The sequence below is a fragment of the Ornithorhynchus anatinus genome, chromosome 18 (assembly GCF_004115215.2).
Source record: "Ornithorhynchus anatinus isolate Pmale09 chromosome 18, mOrnAna1.pri.v4, whole genome shotgun sequence".
In the NCBI taxonomy this organism is placed as follows: Eukaryota; Metazoa; Chordata; class Mammalia; order Monotremata; family Ornithorhynchidae; genus Ornithorhynchus; species Ornithorhynchus anatinus.
Genome location: NC_041745.1, coordinates 856,751 through 876,550, shown reverse-complemented (window position 1 = coordinate 876,550; position 19,800 = coordinate 856,751). Strand labels below are relative to the sequence as shown.

The 19,800-nt window shown below is 60.5% G+C and overlaps 2 protein-coding genes across 4 annotated transcripts in view; one reads left to right on the top strand and one right to left on the bottom strand.

Annotated features, from left to right (window-relative positions):
• BEND5 (BEN domain containing 5) overlaps window positions 1–3,734 on the bottom strand; it is a 113,740-nt gene extending 110,006 nt beyond the window's left edge. The window contains exon 1 of the mRNA XM_029046571.2: window positions 3,648–3,734. Within this exon, the coding sequence (XP_028902404.1) occupies window positions 3,648–3,681 (34 nt within the window). The 5' untranslated portion in view covers window positions 3,682–3,734. The remainder of the gene's footprint in view (window positions 1–3,647) is intronic.
• A 12,286-nt stretch (window positions 3,735–16,020) lies between these two features.
• Window positions 16,021–19,800, top strand: part of ELAVL4 (ELAV like RNA binding protein 4) — a 57,503-nt gene continuing 53,723 nt past the window's right edge. The window contains exon 1 of one of the 3 annotated variants that reach the window (XM_029046604.2): window positions 16,021–16,117. Coding sequence is in view for 1 of the 3 variants with exons in the window: in XM_029046606.2 (XP_028902439.1) it covers window positions 16,100–16,117 (18 nt within the window). In the remaining 2 variants the exon portion in view is untranslated. The remainder of the gene's footprint in view (window positions 16,118–19,800) is intronic. The other 2 variants (XM_029046603.2, XM_029046606.2) reach the window with 2 other exon arrangements.

The following is a 19,800-nucleotide window of genomic DNA, read 5'->3' as shown; positions in this document are numbered from 1 at the left end:
GTGAAGATAATAACGATAAGAACCGCGGTACGTGCCGAGCAGTGATCTGAGCGCTGGGGGAAGATACGAGATCATCGGGTCCCACATGGAGCTCAGAGTCCCAGCAGGAGGGAGAACGGGGTTTGAATCCCCATTTTGAAGGCGAGGGAACTGAGGCGTGGAGGGACGAAGTGATTTGCCCAAGGTCACGCAACAGGTAAGCGAAAACCCGGGTCATCTGACTCCCAGGAGTGTGCTCTTTCCGCTAGGCCACGCCGCTTCTCTCCGGGGACGTTTCGCCAGCATCTTCACTGGACTCTTTGCTGCTCTGGCGGTTTTTCGAACAAATTAGGAGAGAAAAAATATAACGGAGATTCAGGGTCTGAGTGAGAATATGCCCTATTTCCAGTTACTTCAGAAGAGGGTTTAAAAATACAAACCTTGGATTGAGTAAAAATAGCTTTACCTGGTTCCCTAATTATTCTTTAATCAAGGACACCTCTGTAATCAAGCTTTAATTTCCCCATTTATCTAGTGTTTCCAAATCCCATTTTCCAACGGGCCGAGGTTACGTTTTACTGTATTAGGCAAAAGCAAGATGAAGAGCCCTCTGAGGGAACGTGATCAATCGTCTGTCTTCTTCCATTTTCCCTCCCCTTCGGCGGGGGCAGGGTGGCGCCCTGGGACCACCCGCTTTCAAGGCCGGACGGCGGCGTCCGATTTCCGGGCGGGCCCGCCACTCGCCGTGGCGGGCGGACCCGGCCAGGGGTGGGGAAGCTCAAGGGGGCCCTCGGCAGCCTCCGGATCCCCCCCGGGGCCCCGGGGCCTGGACCCCAAGACCCCCAGGCGGTAGCCTGGAGACACCCAGCTCAGCGAAGCAAAGCAGGAGAATGTATTATTGCTATCGTGGCACTTGATAAGTGCTCGCTGAGCACTGTACTGAGCGCCGGGGTAGACACAAGATAATGGGGTTGAACATCATCCCTGCCCACAAGGGGCTCACGTTTTAATAGACGCGAGTGGGATTTAATCCCCATTTTACAGGAGAAGCAGCAGAGGCACAGCAAAGTTGTTGTTATTGTTGTTACTATTCATTCGATAGTATTTACGGAGCGCTCACTATGTGCAGAGCACTGCACTAAGCGCTTGGAATGGACAAATCGGTAACGGATAGAGACGGTCCCTGCCCTTGGACGGTATGGATCTGCTAAATAATGATAACAATAACGATAACGTCGGTATTTGTAAAGCGCTTACTCTGTGCCGAGCACCGTCCTAAGCTGCTGGGGTAGACACGGGGGAATCGGGTTGTCCCACGTGGGGCTCACAGCCTTCGTCCCCATTTTACAAGTGGCCGAGCCGGGATTCGAACCCGTGACCTCTGACTCCAAAGCCCGGGCTCCTTCCACTGAGCCACGCTGCTTACTACGGGCTGAGCGCTGCGCTGAGGGCTGGGGTGGTTAGGAGATAATCAGGTCAGAGAGTCCCTGCCCCACACGGGGCTCCCGGTCTCTAAAGGAGGGAGAACGGGGTACCGAGTCCCCATTTCAAGGACGAGGAAACTGAGGCACAGAGAGGTAAAGTGACTTCCTCCAGGCCACACCGCAGGCAAGTTGTGAGGGTCCTCTGGCTCCAAGGCCTGGGAGGAAGGTAAGGGAGGCTGCGAGCGGGGAATGGGTCGTGTCTCCCACCTCACAACAGCGCTCCGCACGCCGCGGACCGGAAGCTCCTGAGGGCAGGGACCACGTCTATTCACCCCTCTGCGCCCTCGACAGCTCTCGGTACGGAGCCCGGCACACAGTTAGCCTTCGGTAACGTCCACCGACGGGCCGTTATTTTCAAAAGCCAAGCTCCCGCATCCCCAGCCCCTCCGGCCAAAGCGGGCCGGGGACAGATTTTACCGAGGAATTCGACCGTCCCCGGGAGAGTAAAGGGTCCTGGGGTCTCACTCGGAAAAGACCCCTGGCTCCAACGGCCGCGAAACGTTCCTCTCTGAGAGCTCTGCGCCCGGGGACGCGCCGTCCTCTAGGCTGTAAACGCGTTTGGGCCGGGATCGTGTCCCTTAATGTGGTTATGTCGTACTCTCCCGAGCGCTCGACACCGTACTCCGCGCCCAGTCGGCGCTCGATAAATACAACCGACCGGCCGACCGACCGACGGGGACGTGATGCCGATTTAAGCACCTGCTTCGGGCCGAGAACAGGACCGGGGTAGATGGCGCTCGGCGCGTAGCGTTTAACGGATGCCGTTAGCATTTTTTTAGTATTATTAATAGCAGATAATCAGATCAGACGCCCTCCCTGCCCCACGAGTCTAAGAGGGAGGGTCGGCGGGGATCTCTTCCCATTTTACGGGTGAGGAAAGAGGCCCGGAGAGGTTAGATGAGCTGCGCGAGGTCGCGCAGGAGGGCAGCGACGGAGTCCGGCCGCCCGCTTTCCCGTCCCCGGCCCGGTATGCCACCCGTAGCCCGGGGGCCACGGTGCTGACGGTGCCCAGGGACAACACCTGGGTCAGGTGAACGCCCGGCGAGCCCGTCTGCCCCCTCCCACTCTTACCTCCCTTCCCTCCCACGCCCCAGACACGGAGATCTCGCCCCCGACCCTCCCTGACCCCTTTCCTCAGTGCGCCCCGGAAGCCCCCCGCCGGTCTGGCAGCGTGGCTCGGCGGAAAGCTCCCGGGCTCGGGAGTCAGAGGTCGTGGGTTCTAATCCCGACTCCGCAGCTGCGTGACCGTGGGCGAGTCACTTCGCTTCGCCGTGCCTCAGTTCCCTCATCTGTAAAATGGGGAATAAGACCGTGAGCCTCGCGTGGGGCAACCTGATCACCCTGCATGCAGCCCAGCGCTTAGAACGGTGCTCTGCACCTAGCAAGCGCTTAACAAATACCGACGTTATTAATCCCGGCTCCGCCACCCGTCAGCTGTGTCGAGTCACTTCACTTCTCCGTGCCTCGGTTCCCCTCATCTGTAAAACGGGGATGAGGACCGTGAGCCCCACGTGGGACATCCCGATTCCCCCCGGGCCTACACCCCAGCGCTTCGAACGGCGCTCTGCCCACAGTAAGCGCTTAACGGACGCCGACGTTATTATCGGTATCTGTGAAATGGGAATGAAGAGCGTGATTCCCCAGTCCTGTATCTATCCCTGCGCTTCGAGCGGCGCTCGGCCCACGCTACGCCCACTGTCCGGCGCTTAGAACGGTGCTTGGCGCATAGGAAGCGTTAGAACAGATACCCTTTTAAAAACCCCCCAACTATCCTCACTGTCGTTATCGTTACTATCAGTTCCCCAGTCCCACTCCTCAACCGGCCTGACCCTTGACCTTCCCTGACCCCTTTCCGCCTCGCCCCCCGCAACAAGGCTCTGACTTTCCCCGGGCCCTCTCTCCGACGCCCCCGGGTCCCTCGACGGGTTCGGATCCCCGACCGCCCCCCCGCCCCCCCGGGAAGCCCCCCTCTAAGGGGGCTCTGCCCTTCCCCCTCCCCATCCCCGCCCCTGACTTTGGCCGCCCCCCATCCCCGGCTGCCTCTCTCCATCCTTCGGCCAGGCCCGCTCCCTGACCCGACCGTCCCCGCCCTCGACCCTGTGGGTCCCCTGGACGCCCCGGGTCCATCCAGGAGGGACCCCGAGGGTCCCCGGCCCCTGTCCCCGCCTCCCCGGGGGGACGGACCTGGCTGGGCCGCAGCCCGGCTCCTCTCTGCCATGTTCCCCGAGGCCCCTCTCGGCCTCGCTCCGCTCCGGTCCCGGGCCCGGAGACGCCGCCGGCGTTGCCAGGCAACGGGAGATGTCACGGGGGCGGGATGGGGCTTTCGGCTCCTCCCCTGCCCCCTCCCCCCCCCCCCACTCGATCCTATCAATTAATAAGAATGTTGGTATCCGTTAAGCGCTTACTATGCGCAGAGCACCGTTGTAAGCGCCGGGGTAGACACGGGGTCATCAGGTTGCCCCGCGTGAGGCTTAATCCCCATCTTCCAGATGAGGTGACCGAGGCACCGAGAAGGGCAGTGACCCGCCCACGGTCCCACAGCTGCCAGGAATCGAACCCACGACAAGTCCGGGCTCTTGCCGCTGAGCCCCTTCGAGCTCTTGCTGGGTGCAGAGCACTGTACTGAGCGCTTGGGAGAAGCAGCAGCGTGGCTCAGCGCCAAGAGCTCTGCTCTGCCACTTAGCTGGGTGACCGTGGGCAAGTCGTTTCGCTTCCTCCGGGCCTCGGTTCCCTCGTCGGGAAAACGGGGAGGAAGACTGTGAGCCTCACGTGGGACAATCTGATGACCCTGTATCTACCCCAGCGCTTAGAACGGTGCCCGGCACATAGTAAGCGCTTACCGGATACCAACAGTATTAAAGGGGGGAGACGGACATCAATCCAGATAAATAAAATGACAACTAAGGACGTGAGGGCTGTGGGGCTGGGAGGGTGGGAAGCGATAAATAATAATATCATTATATTATTACCTAATAATATATAATGATATATAACATATATATTATAGTATGATTTATAATTACATTAATAATAACAACGGCTATTGTTCTTGTCTGTCCGTCTCCCCCGATTAGCCCGTAAGCCCGTCAAAGGGCAGGGACTGTCTCTATCGGTTACCGCTTTGTCCACTCCAAGCGCTTAGTACAGTGCTCTGCACGTAGGGAGCGCTCCATAAATACGACCGAAGAAGAAGAAGAAGAAGAATGTTGGCATTTGTTAAGCGCTCACTACGTGCAGAGCACCGTTCTGAGCACTGGGGGAGATACGGGGGAGTGAGAACGACGGCAGCTGTTAAGCGCTTACTGTGTGCCCAGCGCCGTTCTAAGCGCTGGGGCAGATACAGGGTTGTCCCGGGTGGGGCTGACCGCCTTAATCCCCATTTTACAGATGAGGGAACCGAGGCCCAGAGAAGTGAGGTGACTCGCCCCAAGTCACACAGCTGACAAGGGGCCGAGTGGGGATTAGAACACAGCGCTCGGCACGTGATAAGCGCTCAACGAATAAATACCAACATTATTATCGTTATTATATTTATGGAGTGCCTACTGTGTGCGCTTGGAAGAGAACAATACAACAATAAAGAGACGCATTCCCTGCCCACCACGAGCTTAGCGAGGGAGACGGGCATTAATAGAAATAAATAAATGACAGATGTGGACATGAGTGGTGTGGGAATGAAGGGAGCGAGTCAGGGCGATGCAGAAGGGAGTGGGAGAAGAGGAAATGGCGGGGGGATTAGACAGGGAAGGCTTCTTGGAGGAGGGAGGGGAAAAGAACAGGATGCTGACCTGGATCGGAGGGACGCGGACCAACCGGCAGCACAGCCCAGTGGAGGTCAGCGACCCGGGTTCTAACTGCGACGGCGCCACTTCTCCGCTGCGCGACAATGGGGAAATCGCTTCGCTTCTCTCTGCCTCAGTTTCCTCACCCGTAAAATGGGGATTAAATGCCCCTTCTCCCTCCTACTTCCACTGCGAATCCCACAGTCCGGGTCCGACCTGATTAACCCGTAACTAGCCCAGGACGGGGAACAGGATTTGAAATACGGTAAGCGCTTACATACCAAGAGAAAACCAAAAAAAATCCCCGGTGCGGTCGGGGGTTCGAAAGGGTAGAGACGCGGTGCGGTCTAGCGGGAAGACCTCGGTCCTGGGGGGGGGGGGGGGGGGGGGGGAAGGTCACGGGTTCTAATCCCAGTTCCACCACGCGTCTGTTGTGTGACCTTGGACAAGTCACTCGACTGCTCCGGGCCTCGGTTACCTCGTCTGTAAAGTGGGGATTGAGACTGTGAGCCCCACGTGGGACGGGGACCGTGTCCAACCCGATTGGCTTGTATCCATCCCAGTGCTTAGGACGGCGCCTGGCACGTCGTAAGGACTTAACGATACCATTACTGGTATCGTTAATAATCCCGCGTCCACTACCGGCCTGCTGCGTGACCCGGGACAGGTCACATGCTCTGCACCTCGGTTCCCTCCTCTGTAAAATGGGGCTCGGGTACTTTTTCTCCCTCCTACCCGTGACGGGGGTGGGGACCGAGTCCGATCTTAATAACAGTCCATCCACCCCGGCGCTCGCTACGGCGCTGGGCCCAGAGCGGGCGCCTCACGAACGAACGAACGGAACGATTAGCCGTAATACGAGACGGTTCGGTTCGCATCCCCGCCTAAATGCCCGAGTGCCACCCGGGGGGGCTGGCAACCCCGGGACAAAGGGAGGCGGGAAGGAGCAGGGGACACCGGAGGAGGGGCGCGGGAGGCTGCGGCCGGCCGGGAATCGGAAGTTGTGTATGTAACCCTGCCTCAGTGGGCTCGGGGGCCCCTGGGTGTCTCTGCACCTGTTCCTCGCCGCGGCCCTGCCCCCACCACGCACCAGCCGCCCGCTCTCGCCGCCTCGGGTTCCCTCGGTCAGTCGTGCTTACTGGGCGCTTACTGTGTGCGGACCACTGTGCTAACCGCTTGGGAGAGGACAGTAACCCAGCCCACACGCTTGGCCCTTCTAGAATAGCGTATTTCCATCTCGTCTCTCTCGCTGCCGAGACCCGCACCCACGTCCTGGCTCTGGCCTGCAACGCCCTCCCTCCTCAAATCTGACGGACGATGACTCTTCCCCCGCTTCCAAGTCGGCCCACCTCCCCCGAGAGGCCCTCCCAGACTAAACCCCACTTTTCCTCATCTCCCACTCCCTTCTCCGTCACCCTGACTCGCTCCCTTGGCCCTTTCCCCCTCCTCCCGCCCCCTCGGCCTACATCTGTAATCTTATTTATCTGTATTAATGTCCGTCCTCCCCCCTCTAGAATATAAGCTTGCCGGGCGGGGAATGTCACTGTATGTTGTTACATCGCACTTTCCCGAGCGCTTCGTATAGATCTGTAATCTTATTTATCGGTATTAATGCCCGTCCTCCCCCCTCTAGAATATAAGCTTGCTGTGCGGGGAATGTCACTGTTTATTTCCCAAGCGCTTCGTGCAGTGCTCTGCACACAGTGAGCGTCCAATAAATACGACCGAATGAGGGGATGAACCCAGGTCCGAGTTCTATCCACTAGGCCACGCTGCTCCTCTTAATAATAATAATAATAATAATTATTACGGTATTTGTTCGGCGCTGACTACGTGCCAAGTAGAGAAGCGGCGTGGCTCAGTGGAAAGAGCCGGGGCTTGGGAGTCGGAGGTCATGGGTCCGAATCCCCACTCCGCCCCTTGGCAGCTGTGTGACCGCGGGCGAGTCACTTCACTTCTCCGTGTCTCAGTTCCCTCATCTGTAAAATGGGGGTGAAGACTGTGAGCCTCACGTGGGCCGACCTCATTCCCCGGTATCTACCCCAACGCTTACAACAGCGCTCTGCACGTAGCAAGCGCTGAACAAATACTAACGTTATTATCATTATCAGATACGAGGGTAGATACAAGGTAATCGGGTGGTCCCCCGTGGGGTTCACAGGCGCAATCCCCCTTTTACAGATGAGGTAACTGAGACACGGAGAAATTAGGTGAGGTCACCCAGCTGACAGGTGGCGGAGCCGGGATTAGAACCCACGACCTCTGACTCCCAAGCCCGTGATCTTTCCACTGAGTCACGCCGCTTCTCCTCTGAGTGCTCCTCGCCCCCGCCCCCCTGCCCTCACGTCCGGGGCAGTCGCCAGGCCCTCCCGCCTCACAGCCGGCTCCCCGAGGTCCCACCCCGGGCCCCCCACTCCTCCCCACCCCAGCAGCCTCGGGGACCTCCCCACCCCGGGATCCCAGTGAGGGGAGGGGGACGCCCGGTCCCAGACGTTACGGGCTTCTGACCTACTGTCTGAGCGCTCCCGGGGCACATCGCTCGGCTGGGCGGCCAGGTTCAGCGAAAAGCCCCCTCCCTCCGGATGAGAAGCAGCGTGGCCCCGTGGAAAGAGCCCAGAAGGACCTTGGTTTTAATCCCAGCTCCGCCTCCTGTCTGCTCTGTGATCTCTGTCTCCCCCCATTAATAATGTTGGTATTGGTTAAGCGCTTACTATGTGCCCGAGCACTGTTCTAAGCGCCGGGGTAGACACAGGGGAATCAGGTTGTCCCACGTGGGGCTCACAGTCTTCATCCCCATTTTACAGAGGAGGTCACTGAGGCACCGAGAAGTGAAATGACTCGCCCAGAGTCACACAGCTGACAAGTGGCAGAGCCGGAGTTCGAGCCCATGACCTCGGACTCCGAAGCCCGGGCTCTTTCCAGTGAGCCACGCCGCTTCCCCGTAGATTAGTCCATAAACCCGTCAGCGGGCAGGGACCGTCTCTATCTGTTACCGCTTTGTCCATTCCAAGCGCTCAGTCCAGTGCTCTGCACATAGTAAGCGCTCAATAAATACTACTGAAGGAATGAAAGTCACTTCACTTCTCTGGGCCTCGGTTTCCTCCCCTGGAAGATGGGGATTAAAGGCTGCGAACCCCTTGTAGGACACGGCCGGTGTCCGGCACGATTACCTTATATTTAACTCTGTGCTTAGTACAGTTTCTCGCACACAGTAAGCGCTTCGCACATATCGCGGTGATCAATTGTCCTCCTCCCCACTCCCCCCCAGGTGAATGACAGGTCCCCCCATCCATCCGTCCAACTCCTGGCCTGGCCCCGGCTCCCGGCGGGGGTCTCGGGACCAGGTGGCTCCTCCCGGGGAAGACCCCCCAGGGGCCAAACCCAGCTTCCTGCTGTGAATGGAAGAAAGACCTTCCCCAGGAGTCCTTGTTTCGTCGGCAGGTGCAGCCCGGCGCCCCACCCCCCGGCCCTCCCTCCCCGACAGACCCCCCCCCCCCCCCCAGGGTCGCCCGGCATCACGCAACAAGCGGGGATCGGGCGAGGCCGGCGGGTTCGAGTGGCTTGTTCTTAGGCCCTCGCCCACGGGCCGGGTCCTCTCAGAGAGGGCACCTTCCTCTCGGTTCGCGGTGACGGGAGGGCGGGGAGGGGCAGGGAGGCTGTCGTCGACGTGCCCGGTCTGGGCACAGATCGGTGTGGGGGGGGGGGGGGGCGCAGGGGACGGAGGATTCGCTCTGTGGACCGAAAAACCCAAGCGCCCCCCTCGCCGCGGCGCGCTCCGAGGACGCCCTCGGCCCGGGCCTACGGATCCAGACCCCGAGACGCCCGGCCTCGCTGCCCCGACAGGGTGAGTCGCCTCATTCTCACTAATTCTCTTCGGTGGGAGGGAGTGAACAAAGGGACGGGCACCCGCTGCGATCGCCGCCCCCCACCCCCCGATATCTCAGATAGCGAGTAAACGATGGAGAGGAAATCGGGGCCCCGGGGGACGGAGCGGGCCCTGGGGCAGAAGAGGAATCGGGGTGAACGGGCTAGGTTTCTCCGCAGAATGCTCCTTAATCAGAGGGGAATTCGATCTTGGCGAGGAGATGTTCCTTCGGTAACAGTTCCCCACCTCTGGGCTTCTGACCCTCTGCGAACTGAATACCGCGCGGTAGATCCGAAAGGAATTACAAAGCGTGTGCGTGTGCGTAAGGTCCTTATGAGCGGGGAACAGGTCTACCAACTTTGTTTCGCTGTACTCTCCCAAGTGTTCAGTACAGTGCCCTGCGTAGAGTAAGCGCTCAATAAAGACCCCGATTGTGTACGTGTGTGTGTGTGTGTGTAGACTGTGAGCGCTCTAGGTGGGCTATCGGTCTTCACGAGAGCCGATAAATCCGAAAACCACACAAAGGCAGAAGAGCTTCCACTCAGTGTAACGCCGGCAAAAATCCTTGATTTTGCCCTGAAGGACGCCGGGCTGGAAGGCTCGCGGGGACGGGATTGCGGAGAGCGGCTTTCCGAAGACGGGATACCCTTTCCCGAACGCAAACTGTCGGCGGAGACGCCGGAGTGCTTCTCGCAGATAAAGGGTTGAGGGGCTCAGAACGCGCGCCCTCCCCCAGTTCTCCCCGGAGGAAGCATCTCACCCGCTTCGGCCGACGGGCGAAACCGCGCGGCTGTAGGCCTCGGCTTAAACCCGGCCCGCTGAAATGACAGAAGAAGGGAACCCCGTCAAAAACCAAGTTTATTCAAATGGGAGCAAATGTCGGCTTGCTTTGCCAGGCCCGCAGTTCCAAAATATCCACTAGCTTGGAGAACTGCGAGATTCCCCAAGACTGTAAGCTCGCTGCGGGCAGGGAAAGTATCTACTAATTCTGCTGTGCTCTCCCAGGGGCTTAGGAGAGCGCTCAGTAAGTACTGATAATCGTGGTATTTGCTAAACGCTACGTGCCAGGCTCCGTACGAAGCGTCGGGGCGGATACAAGCAAGTCGGGTTGGACGCGGTCCCTGTCCCACATAGGGCTCACAGTCTTTACCCCCATTTTACAGACGAGGTAGCTGAGCCACAGAGTTGTAAAGTGACTTGCCCGAGGTCACGCAGCAGGCAAGGGGCAGAGCCGGGATTAGAACTCGGGTCCTCCGACTCCCAGGCCCGGCCTCTTTCCACTAGGCCGTGCTGCTCCGTCACGGAAGAGCTCGTTCACAGCCTCAGTCGCTCCCAAGGGACCAGGGCGCACGCCAGGAGCGTGAGAAGCGGCGTGGCTCAGCGGAAAGAGCACGGGCCTTGGAGTCGGAAGGCATGGGTTCGAATCCCCGCTCTGCCGCTTGTCAGCTGTGTGACCGTGGGCGAGTCACTTAACTTCTCTGTGCCTCCGTTACCTCATCCGTAAAATGGGGATTAACCGTGAGCCTCGGGTGGGACAACCTGATTACCTTAGAACAGCGCTCTGCATATAGTAAGCGCTTAACAAATACCAACATTATTATTATTACCGTGGCATGTTAGAAGTGGCTACTATGTGCCAAGCCCTGTACTAGGTGCTGGGTTCTTAGAGGAATATAGTTGGTAGACGTAGTCCCTGCCCACAACGAGCTTACGCTCTAGAGGGGGAGGCAGATACAAGTATAAATAAATTACAGATACGGGCATAAATACTTTTTTTATTGTACTCCCAAGTGCCTGGGACAGTGACCGGCCACACTAGGTGCTTATCACAGCACGCTGCCACTCAGCCACACAGCCTTCACCGAACTCCCCCGGAACCAAACGCTCGGGGAAGGCAAAACAAAGGAGCGACCGGCTCCCTGCCCACAATAAACTCTACTGGAGAAGGCAGCCAGAAAAATATTTACTGAAAGAATAATCGAAATAAATCACCGAACGTACAGTTGAGCAAACATGTTCGCAGAAGTGCCGAGGGGAAGCGTAAATATTTACAGGAGTGCAAGAGATCCCGACGGGTTTCTAAGCCTCAGGACACCGGGAAAGGAAGAGGGAAGGCAGGCTGGAGGAGGTGGGCTCTCGGGAGGGGCGTGTGGTCTGTCGGATTTGGGGGAGGCGGAAGTGGCGCTGAGCGAAGGGACGGGGGTGGGAGAGGGGAGCGTGGTGGAGGGTGAAGAGAGGGGATGTGTGAGAGGAGTGGGTGGAGAACCGCGCTTAGCGAAGGGGTTGATCCAGCGGTGGAATCAATAATAATAACAATAATAACGTCGGTATTCGTTAAGCGCTTACCATGTGCACTGTTCTAAGCGCTGGGGGGAGATCCGGGGTCATCAGGTCGTCCCACGTGAGGCTCCCGGTGAATCCCCACTTGACAGATGAGGTCACCGAGGCACAGAGCAGGGAAGTGACTTGCCAAGTGGCAGAGCCGGGATTCGAACCCACGATCTCTGACTCCCAAGCCCGGGCTCTTCCCACTGAGCCACGCTATCGCAGGCCGGGTAGTCGGGGATGGCGTCCAGGACGGTGCTACAGGGCTCCGTCCGCAGTAGGGACCCAATACCGAGCTCTGCCCACAGCGGGTACAGTGAGAAGCCGCGGGGCCCAGGGGAGGGAGTACGGGCCTGGGAGTCAGAAGGACCCGGGTTCTAATCCCAGCTCCTCCGCTTGCTCGCTGCGTAACCTCGGGCAAGTCGTTTCACTTCTCTGTGCCTCGGTTGCCTCGTCTGTAACATGAGGATTGAGGCTGTGAGCCCCATGGGGGACAAGGACTCTGTCTCACCCCCTTGTCTTGTATCCACCCTAGCTCTTAGTACAGTGAGGGGCAAATGATACGTTCTAATCATCATCAGTTCACGGGTTCGAATCCCGGCTCTGCCGCTTGTCAGCTGTGTGACTTTGGGCAGATCACTTCACTTCTCTGTGCCTCAGTTGCCTCAACTGTAAAATGGGGGCTAAGACTGTGAGCCCCACGTGGGACAACCTGATCCCCTTGTATCCTCCCCAGCGCTCAGAACAGTGCTTCGCACATAGCAAGCCCTTAGCAAATGCCACCATTATCAAATAATAAGCACTTTAAAAATGCCCCAGTTATGAATACGGTGCCCCGCTCCAAACACGTACCCGGCACAGTGCTCAACACCAACTAGAGAAGCAGCGTGGCTGAGTGGAAAGAGCCCGGGCTTGGGAGTCAGAGGTCATGGGTTCGAATCCCTGATCCGCCGCTTGTCGGCTGTGTGACTGTGACCAAGTCACTTCACTTCTCTGGGCCTCGGTGACCTCATCTGTAAAATGGGGATTAAGACCGTGAGCCTCACGTGGGGCAACCTGATGACCCCGTATCTCCCCCGGCGCTTAGGACAGTGCTCTGCACATAGTCAGTGCTTAACAGATACCAACATTATTATTATTAGGTACCCGGAACGGTGCTCTGCCTAAAGTGGGCACGCAGTAAAGCACTGTGCCTACAGTAGGTGCCCAATTCAGTGCTCTGCCCACAGAATAATGATAATAATGTTGGTATTTGGCACCCCACAGAAGGCGCCCCATAGAGCACTCCGCCCACAGTAAGCGTCCAGAACAGTGCTCTGTGTTCAGTAGGCGCCCAGCAGATACCGCTGAGTGAAAAAGGGTAGCAATAAACGCCTAACACGGCATTTCCAAGGCAGTCCACTATCAGGGGGAAGAGGGCAGGAGGAGCAGAAGCGGGCTGGGGAGATGAAGGAAGAGGTTTCCGGCTAAGGGGGTTCCTCCAAGGCCCCTCCCTCACCAGGCCACCGAGGCGGGAAAACTAATTCTCTTCCCCTCTTCGAAACCCTACTTAAAACTCCCCTACTCCAAGAGGTCTTCCCAGACTGAGCTCCCCTTCTCCCTCTACTCCCTCCACCGCCCCCCCTTCACCTCTCCGCAGCTTAACCCTCTTTCCCCCCCACCTCCCTCCGCTCCTCCCTCTCCCTTCCCCTCCCCTCGGCACCGTACCCGTCCGCTCGACTGTATATATTTTCATTGCCCTATTTATTCGGTTAATGAGCTGTACATCGCCTCGGTTCTATTTGGTTGCCATCGGTTTTTACGCGATGTTCTTCCCCTCGACTCTATTTATCGCCATCGTTCTCGTCCGTCCGTCTCCCCCGATTAGACCGTGAGCCCTTCAAGGGTAGGTCCCGTCTCTATCTGTTGCCGACTTGTTCATTCCAAGCGCTTAGTAGGGCGCTCTGCACATAGTAAGGGCTCGATAAATACTACTGAATGAATGAGAACCCCGGGCCACGCTCCCTGTCCCCTCACCCATTCTGTCATTTTATCCACTCAGTCGATGAATCGGTACAATCCCTCATCAGTTCCCGAGTGGAACCTCCTTTCTGACCTCCCACCCTCCTGTCCCTCCCCACTTCAGTCTACCCTTCACTCTGCTGCCCGGATTCTCTACGGAAAGGCTCTGAGCGCGTCACCCCCCTCCTCCAAAATCTCCCGTGGTTGCCTTTCCACCTCCGTATCCAACCAAAACTCTCCACTCTTGGCTTCCGAGCCGTCCATCCCCCGGCCCCCGCCTTCCTCACCTCCCTTCTCCCCTTCCCCATCGCGGCCCGCACGCTCCGCTCCTCCGCCGCCGCTCCCCTTCTCCCTGGGCCTCCTTCTCGCCCGGCCCACGTCCCACCTCCGGCCCGGAACGCCCCCCTTCAAAGCCTCACCTCCTCCAGGAGGCCTTCCCAGACTGAGCCCCCCTTTTCCTCCGCTCCCCCTCCCCGTCGCCCCAGCCCGCTCCCTCTGCTCTATCCTCCTTTCCCACCGCGCTTGTGTATGTCTGTGCGTATTTGTACTTATAATTCTATTTATTTTTATTAACGATGTGTAGAAATCTATGATTCTATTTATTTCTAATGATCCTGCCGACGCCTGTTTATGTCCGTCTCCCCCTTTCTAGACTGTGAGCCCACTGTGGGCGGGGAGCGTCTCGATCTGTTGCTGAATTGTACCTCCCAAGTCCTCGGCACAGTGCTCTGCGCGCAGTAAGCGCTTAACAAATACCAACATTATTATCATTGACTGAGCGCTTGCTCTGTGCAGAGCACAGTACTAAACGCTCGGGAGGGTACGCTGCAACGATAAAGACACATTCCCTGTCCACGGTGAGTTTATGGGGGGGACGGAGGAGTGCGGGCTGGGTTGTAGGAGAGTAGCGAGGTGACAGCTCGTTGTGGGCGGGGATTATCGCTCCCGATTGCCGCACTGGACCTTCCCAAGCGCTTAGTGCAGCGCTCTGCACGCGGAAACCGCTTAACAAATCCGACTGAATGAATAAAGGAAAGGTAAGCGCGGGCAAGGCGACCGGGTGCTTGGGTGGGGAGTTCCTGTTGGATGCTGGCTCAGTGGAAAGAGCCCGGGCTTGGGAGTCGGAGGTCATGGGTTCGAATCCCGGCTGGGCCGCTCGTCAGCTGGGTGACTGTGGCCGGGTCACTTCACTTCTCTGGGCCTCAGTGGCCTCATCCGCAAAATGGGGGTGAAGACTGTGAGCCCCACGTGGGACAACCTGATTCCCCTGTGTCTACCCCAGCGCTTAGAACAGTGCTAGGCACATAGTAAGCGCTTAACAAATAGCAACATTCATTAAAATGGGGATTAACGGTGAGCCTCACGTGGGCCAACTTGATGACCCTGGATCTCCCCCAGCTCTTAGAACAGCGCTCTGCACATGGTAAGCGCTTAACACACACCGACATTATTATTATTATGATGAGGGGGTGGATGGGACACCACTGGAGTTTGTTGAGGAGGGAGGGAAACACGTCCTCAACGTTTGGGCGGGGAAAATGATGCGTGGGGTGGAGAGGAGAGGGCAGATTTGAGGATATTCCGCGAAGCCCTCGACGCGAAAGGGACCATGTTTTGCCAGGCCTCAAATCTGAGGGCGGGGCCGGGAGGGAGGAGGGAGGAGGAGGGAGGCGGGGCAACCTCAGGCCACGCCCCTTCCCACTGCGCGTGCGCCCTCCCCATCCCCGCCCCCTCCTCTTCGGCCCCGCCCTCGCGTAGCCGCCCTGTAGGGGGCGTGGCTTCCTCAGGCCCCGCCCACGTCACCCTGCGCGTGCGCTCTCCCCCATAGTGCTGCCCGTTGGGGGCGGGGGCGGGGAGGGAGGGGGTGGAGCAACCACAGGCCCCGCCCATGTACCACTGCGCGTGCGCTCCCCCCCGGGGTGACTCGAGGGCGGGGCCAGGAGGGAGGGGAGGAGCAACCACAGGCCCCGCCCATCCCACTGCGCGTGCGCTCTCCCCCATAGTGCTGCCACCTGAGGGCGGGGCCGGGGGGGTATGGGGCGGATCAACTACAGGCCCCGCCCACATAGAGCTGCGCATGCGCCCTCCCGTAGGGCGGTCACCTGGGGGCGGGACCGGGGGGAGGGGGCGGAGCAACCATAGGCCCCGCCCACACTGCACTGCGCGTGCGCTCTCCCGTAGGGCGGTCACCTGAGGGCGGGGCGGGGGGGGCGGAGCAACTACCGGCCCCGCCCATATCTCTACTGCGCATGCGCTCTCCCGGTAGGCCGGCCACCTGGGGGGGCGGGGGCCGGGGAGGGAGGGGGGCGGAGTAACCACAGGCCCCGCCCATATCTCTACTGCGCGTGCGCCCTCTTCGGGGGCGGGGGGGCCGGGGAAGGGAGGGGGCGGAGCGAGCCTGGGTCCCTCCCGCCGCGCGTGCGCCATCCCCCACGGGGGCGTGGCCCCGTCGGTCCCCGCCCCCCTTCGCACGTGCGTGACGTCACGGGCCGGGCACGTTGGCTCCGACGGCGAGGCGGCCTCGCCCTGCCCCCCCCCCCCCCTCCCGCCCCCCGGCGCCCCGGGCTCGGCCGCCACGCGGTGGAGGAGCGGCCCGGCCTTCGTCGTCGTCGTCGTCCTCCTCCTCCTCCCGTCCGACCGTCGTCCCCCCGCCCCCGCGGAAAATGCGCCTTCAAGGCCAGGTAAAGACACCACGCCGCCGCCCTGCCCGGCCGGTCCTCGTGCGGCGCACGCGGCCCGGCGGGGGGAAGCGGGGCCGTTGCAGCGCGGCCTAGGCACCCGCGCCTAAACGGGCTGCATCCCGGCCTTGCAAACCCCCCCCCCCCGGTCGGACACACCCGCCTCCTGTCCTGGAGGGAGCACAGCAGGCATCGCGATGATGGCATCTGTTGAGCCCCTCCCCGGGTGCCGAGCACTGTGCTAAGCGCCGGGAGGGAGACGAGCTCGTCCTCCCCCCCCCCCCCGCCGTGGGGCTCCCCGTTTTCATCCCCGTTTTGCAGATGAGGCCCGGAGAAGTGAAGCGACTCGCCCCAAGTCACCTAGTTGACGAGGGGCCGAGGCGGGATCCGAACCCACGACCTCTGACTCCCAAGCCCGGGCTCTTGCCACGGAGCCCCGCCGCTTCTCAGTCCCCATTTGGCAGGTGAAGTCCCCGAGGCCCGGAGAAGTGAAGCGACTCGCCCCAAGTCACCCAGTTGACGAGGGGCCGAGGCGGGATCCGAACCCACGACCCCTGACTCCCAAGCGCCGCTTCTCAATCCCCATTTTGCGGGTGAAGTCCCCGAGGCCCGGAGAAGTGAAGCGACTGGCCCCAAGTCACCCAACTGACCAGCAGTGGAGTCAGGATTAGAACCCACGACCTCTGACTCCCAAACCCGGGCTCTTTCCACGGAGCCACGCCGCTTCACTCTTAATCCCCATTTTGCGGGTGAAGTCCCCGAGGCCCGGAGAAGTGAAGCGACTCGCCCAATGTCACCTAGTTGACGAGTGGCCGAGGGGGGGATCAGAACCCACGACCTCTGACTCCCAAACCCGGGCTCTTTCCACGGAGCCACGCCGCTTCACTCTTAATCCCCATTTTCCAGATGAAGTCACCGAGGCCCAGAGAAGTGAAGCGACTGGCCCCAAGTCACCCAACTGACAGGCAGCGGGGTCGAGATTAGAACCCACGACCTCCGACTCCCAAACCCGGGCTCTTGCCACGGAGCCGCGCTGCCTCTCTCCTAATCCCCATTTTCCAGACGGAGTCCCTGAGGCCCAGAGAAGTGAAGCGACTGGCCCAAAGTCACCCAGTTGGGTGGCCGAGTCGGGATTAGAACCCACGACCTCCGACTCCCAAGCCGGGGCTCTTTCCACTGAGCCGCGTTGCTTCTCTCGACACCTGCTTCGGGTCCCCGCTGCAGCTGCGGGGAGGGTCTTGATCCCCGTTTTCCAGACGAAGCCACTGAGGCCCAGAGCACTGAAGCGACTGGCTCCCAGCTGACACGGGGCCGAGTGGGGATTCGAACCCACGACCTCCGACTCCCAAGGCCGGGGCTCTTTCCACTGAGCCGCGTTGCCTCTCTGAACACCTGCCTCGGGTCCTTGCTGCAGCTGGGGGGGGGGGGGGGGATCGGCAGCACCTGCCCCGGGGGGTGAGGGGGGACGACACCCACCTGCTTCAGCCTCTCGCTCCATCATGGGGGGGGCCACTACGTAACACCTGCTTCCTGGCCTTGATGCAACGGGGAGGCGACACCTGCTGCGGGTTTTTTTGCTGCATGTGGGGAGGGAGACGCGACACCTGCGGCGCGGCCCTGCCGCGACTCGGGGGGGAGGCGGGGAGACGCGACACCTGCGGCGGGTCCCTGCCGCGACTCGGGGGATGGCGGGGAGACGCGACACCTGCGGCGTGTCCTCGCTGCAGCTTGGGGAGGGGCTCCCCTTGCCCCATCTCGGCGCCGAGGAGGGGACCGATTTGCCCAAAAAGGCGCCCCGAGAGAGGCTTCCCTGCCTCCCCTCCCTTTTCCTCCCTTCTCCCGCACCCCCTCGCCCCTCTCCCGGCCCCTGCCCCTTGGGGACCGAGGGTCCCGGAACGGGGACCGACTGTGGCCACCCTTTCCGGCCCCTCGAAACCAACCTCCTGAGAGGCCGGGGCCCGGGGAGATCGAACGCTCAGAACGGTGCTTGGCACGTAGTAAGCGCCTAACAGATACCATCGTGATCATCTCACCCGGCGGCCCGAGGGCCGGGGGGGCGCGGACGGCTCGGGGTGCGGGAGTGGGGCTAGGAGGAAACGGCGTCGTTCTTGTCCGTCTCCCCCGAATCGACCGTAAGCCCACCTGTTACCGATCTGTACGTTCCGAGCGCTTGGCACAGTGCTCTGCACGTAGTAGGCGCTCAGTAAATACCAGCGAATGAATCAAAAAAAGCCCCCACGGGGGAGGCCCCGGGTTTTCGGGAACCGAAAGCGCAAGCCGCGCACAGCGGCAGGGTCTCGAGGGTAGAGGGGATCGGACACGCCCCTGGTCGGGGCAGGGCGGCCCCCGGATTTACGGCGGCCTGAGTCTCTCCACGGATGAAATTAGGTTTCCCAAGTCATCGCCCAAGCTCCTCGGGCGCGCGCGGGGCGGGTCCGGGTTCGGGAGCCGCCCGGGAGAGCGGCTGCGCGGCTCGGTGGAAAGAGCCCGGGTTTGGGAGTCGGGGGTCGCGGGTTCGAATCCCGGCTCTGCCACTCGTCGGCCGTGGGGCTGTGGGCGAGTCGCTTCACTGCTCTGGGCCTCGCTTCCCTCATCTGTAAAATGGGGATGGAGACTGTGAGCCTCACGTGGGGACAACCCGATCACCCTGTATCCACCCCAGCGCTTAGAGCAGTGCTCTGCACCTAGTGAGCGCTTAACCAATACCAGCGTCATTATTATCATCACAAGGCAGGCGCAACCCCTGCCCCCGAGGGCTTCCAATCTAACGACCGACGGCGTCTCCTGAACTCCTGCTGGGTCCCGAGCGCCCGCCCAAGCGCTTGGGCGAGCGGAGCTCCTCGTCCTTGAGGCCCTTCTGATCATTCGGTAGCATTTATCGAGCGCTTACTATGTGCAGGGCGCTAGGGACGTGTAATCAGATGGGGGAATCCGTGGATCGGGTAGCGTTTACCGGGTGCCTTTACCAGGAGAACTCTTCGGACCCGCTGCGGGAAACGCTCGCAGGTGGGAGCGGGGGGAGGCGTGTCCGTGGGTCGGAGACGACCCGACAGCACGGGACGGCCACAAAAGCGCGCGCGGAGCGCCGTACCAGCCGCTACGACGCGGGTCGAGGGCCCGGATGCGAAAGGACGGCGTCCGGCACTCAGTAGGCGCTCAGAAAATACAGAGGCGGACGCCGGCGTCGCTCAGAGGGTAGGATATGACCGGGAGAGGCAACGAGGGACGCCGGCAGACCCGAGCCATCCCCTAAACGACGCCGGGGCGCGGTCACTGATAATGATGATAATGTTGGTATTCGTTAAGCGCTTACTCTGTGCGGGGCACCGTTCTCAGCGCTGGGGGAGACACAGGGTCATCAGGTCGTCCCACCTGAGGCTCCCAGTCTTCATCCCCATTTGACGGATGCGGTCACTGAGGCCCGGAGAAGCGAAGTGACTCGCCCACAGTCACCCAGCTGACAGAGCGGGGATTCGAACTCCCGACCTCTGACTCCAAAGCCCGGGCCCCTTCCACTGAGCCGCGCTGCTTCTCAGCTGCTGGACGAAGGCCTCCTGGATGACGTTGGCCCAGTCGCTTAACCTCGGGGGGCGCCTCGGTCTCCTTCTCCGTAAAATGGGGAGAAGAAGCAGCGGGGCGGAGCGGATGGAGCCCAGGCCTGGGAGTCAGAAGGGCAAGCGGTCTGA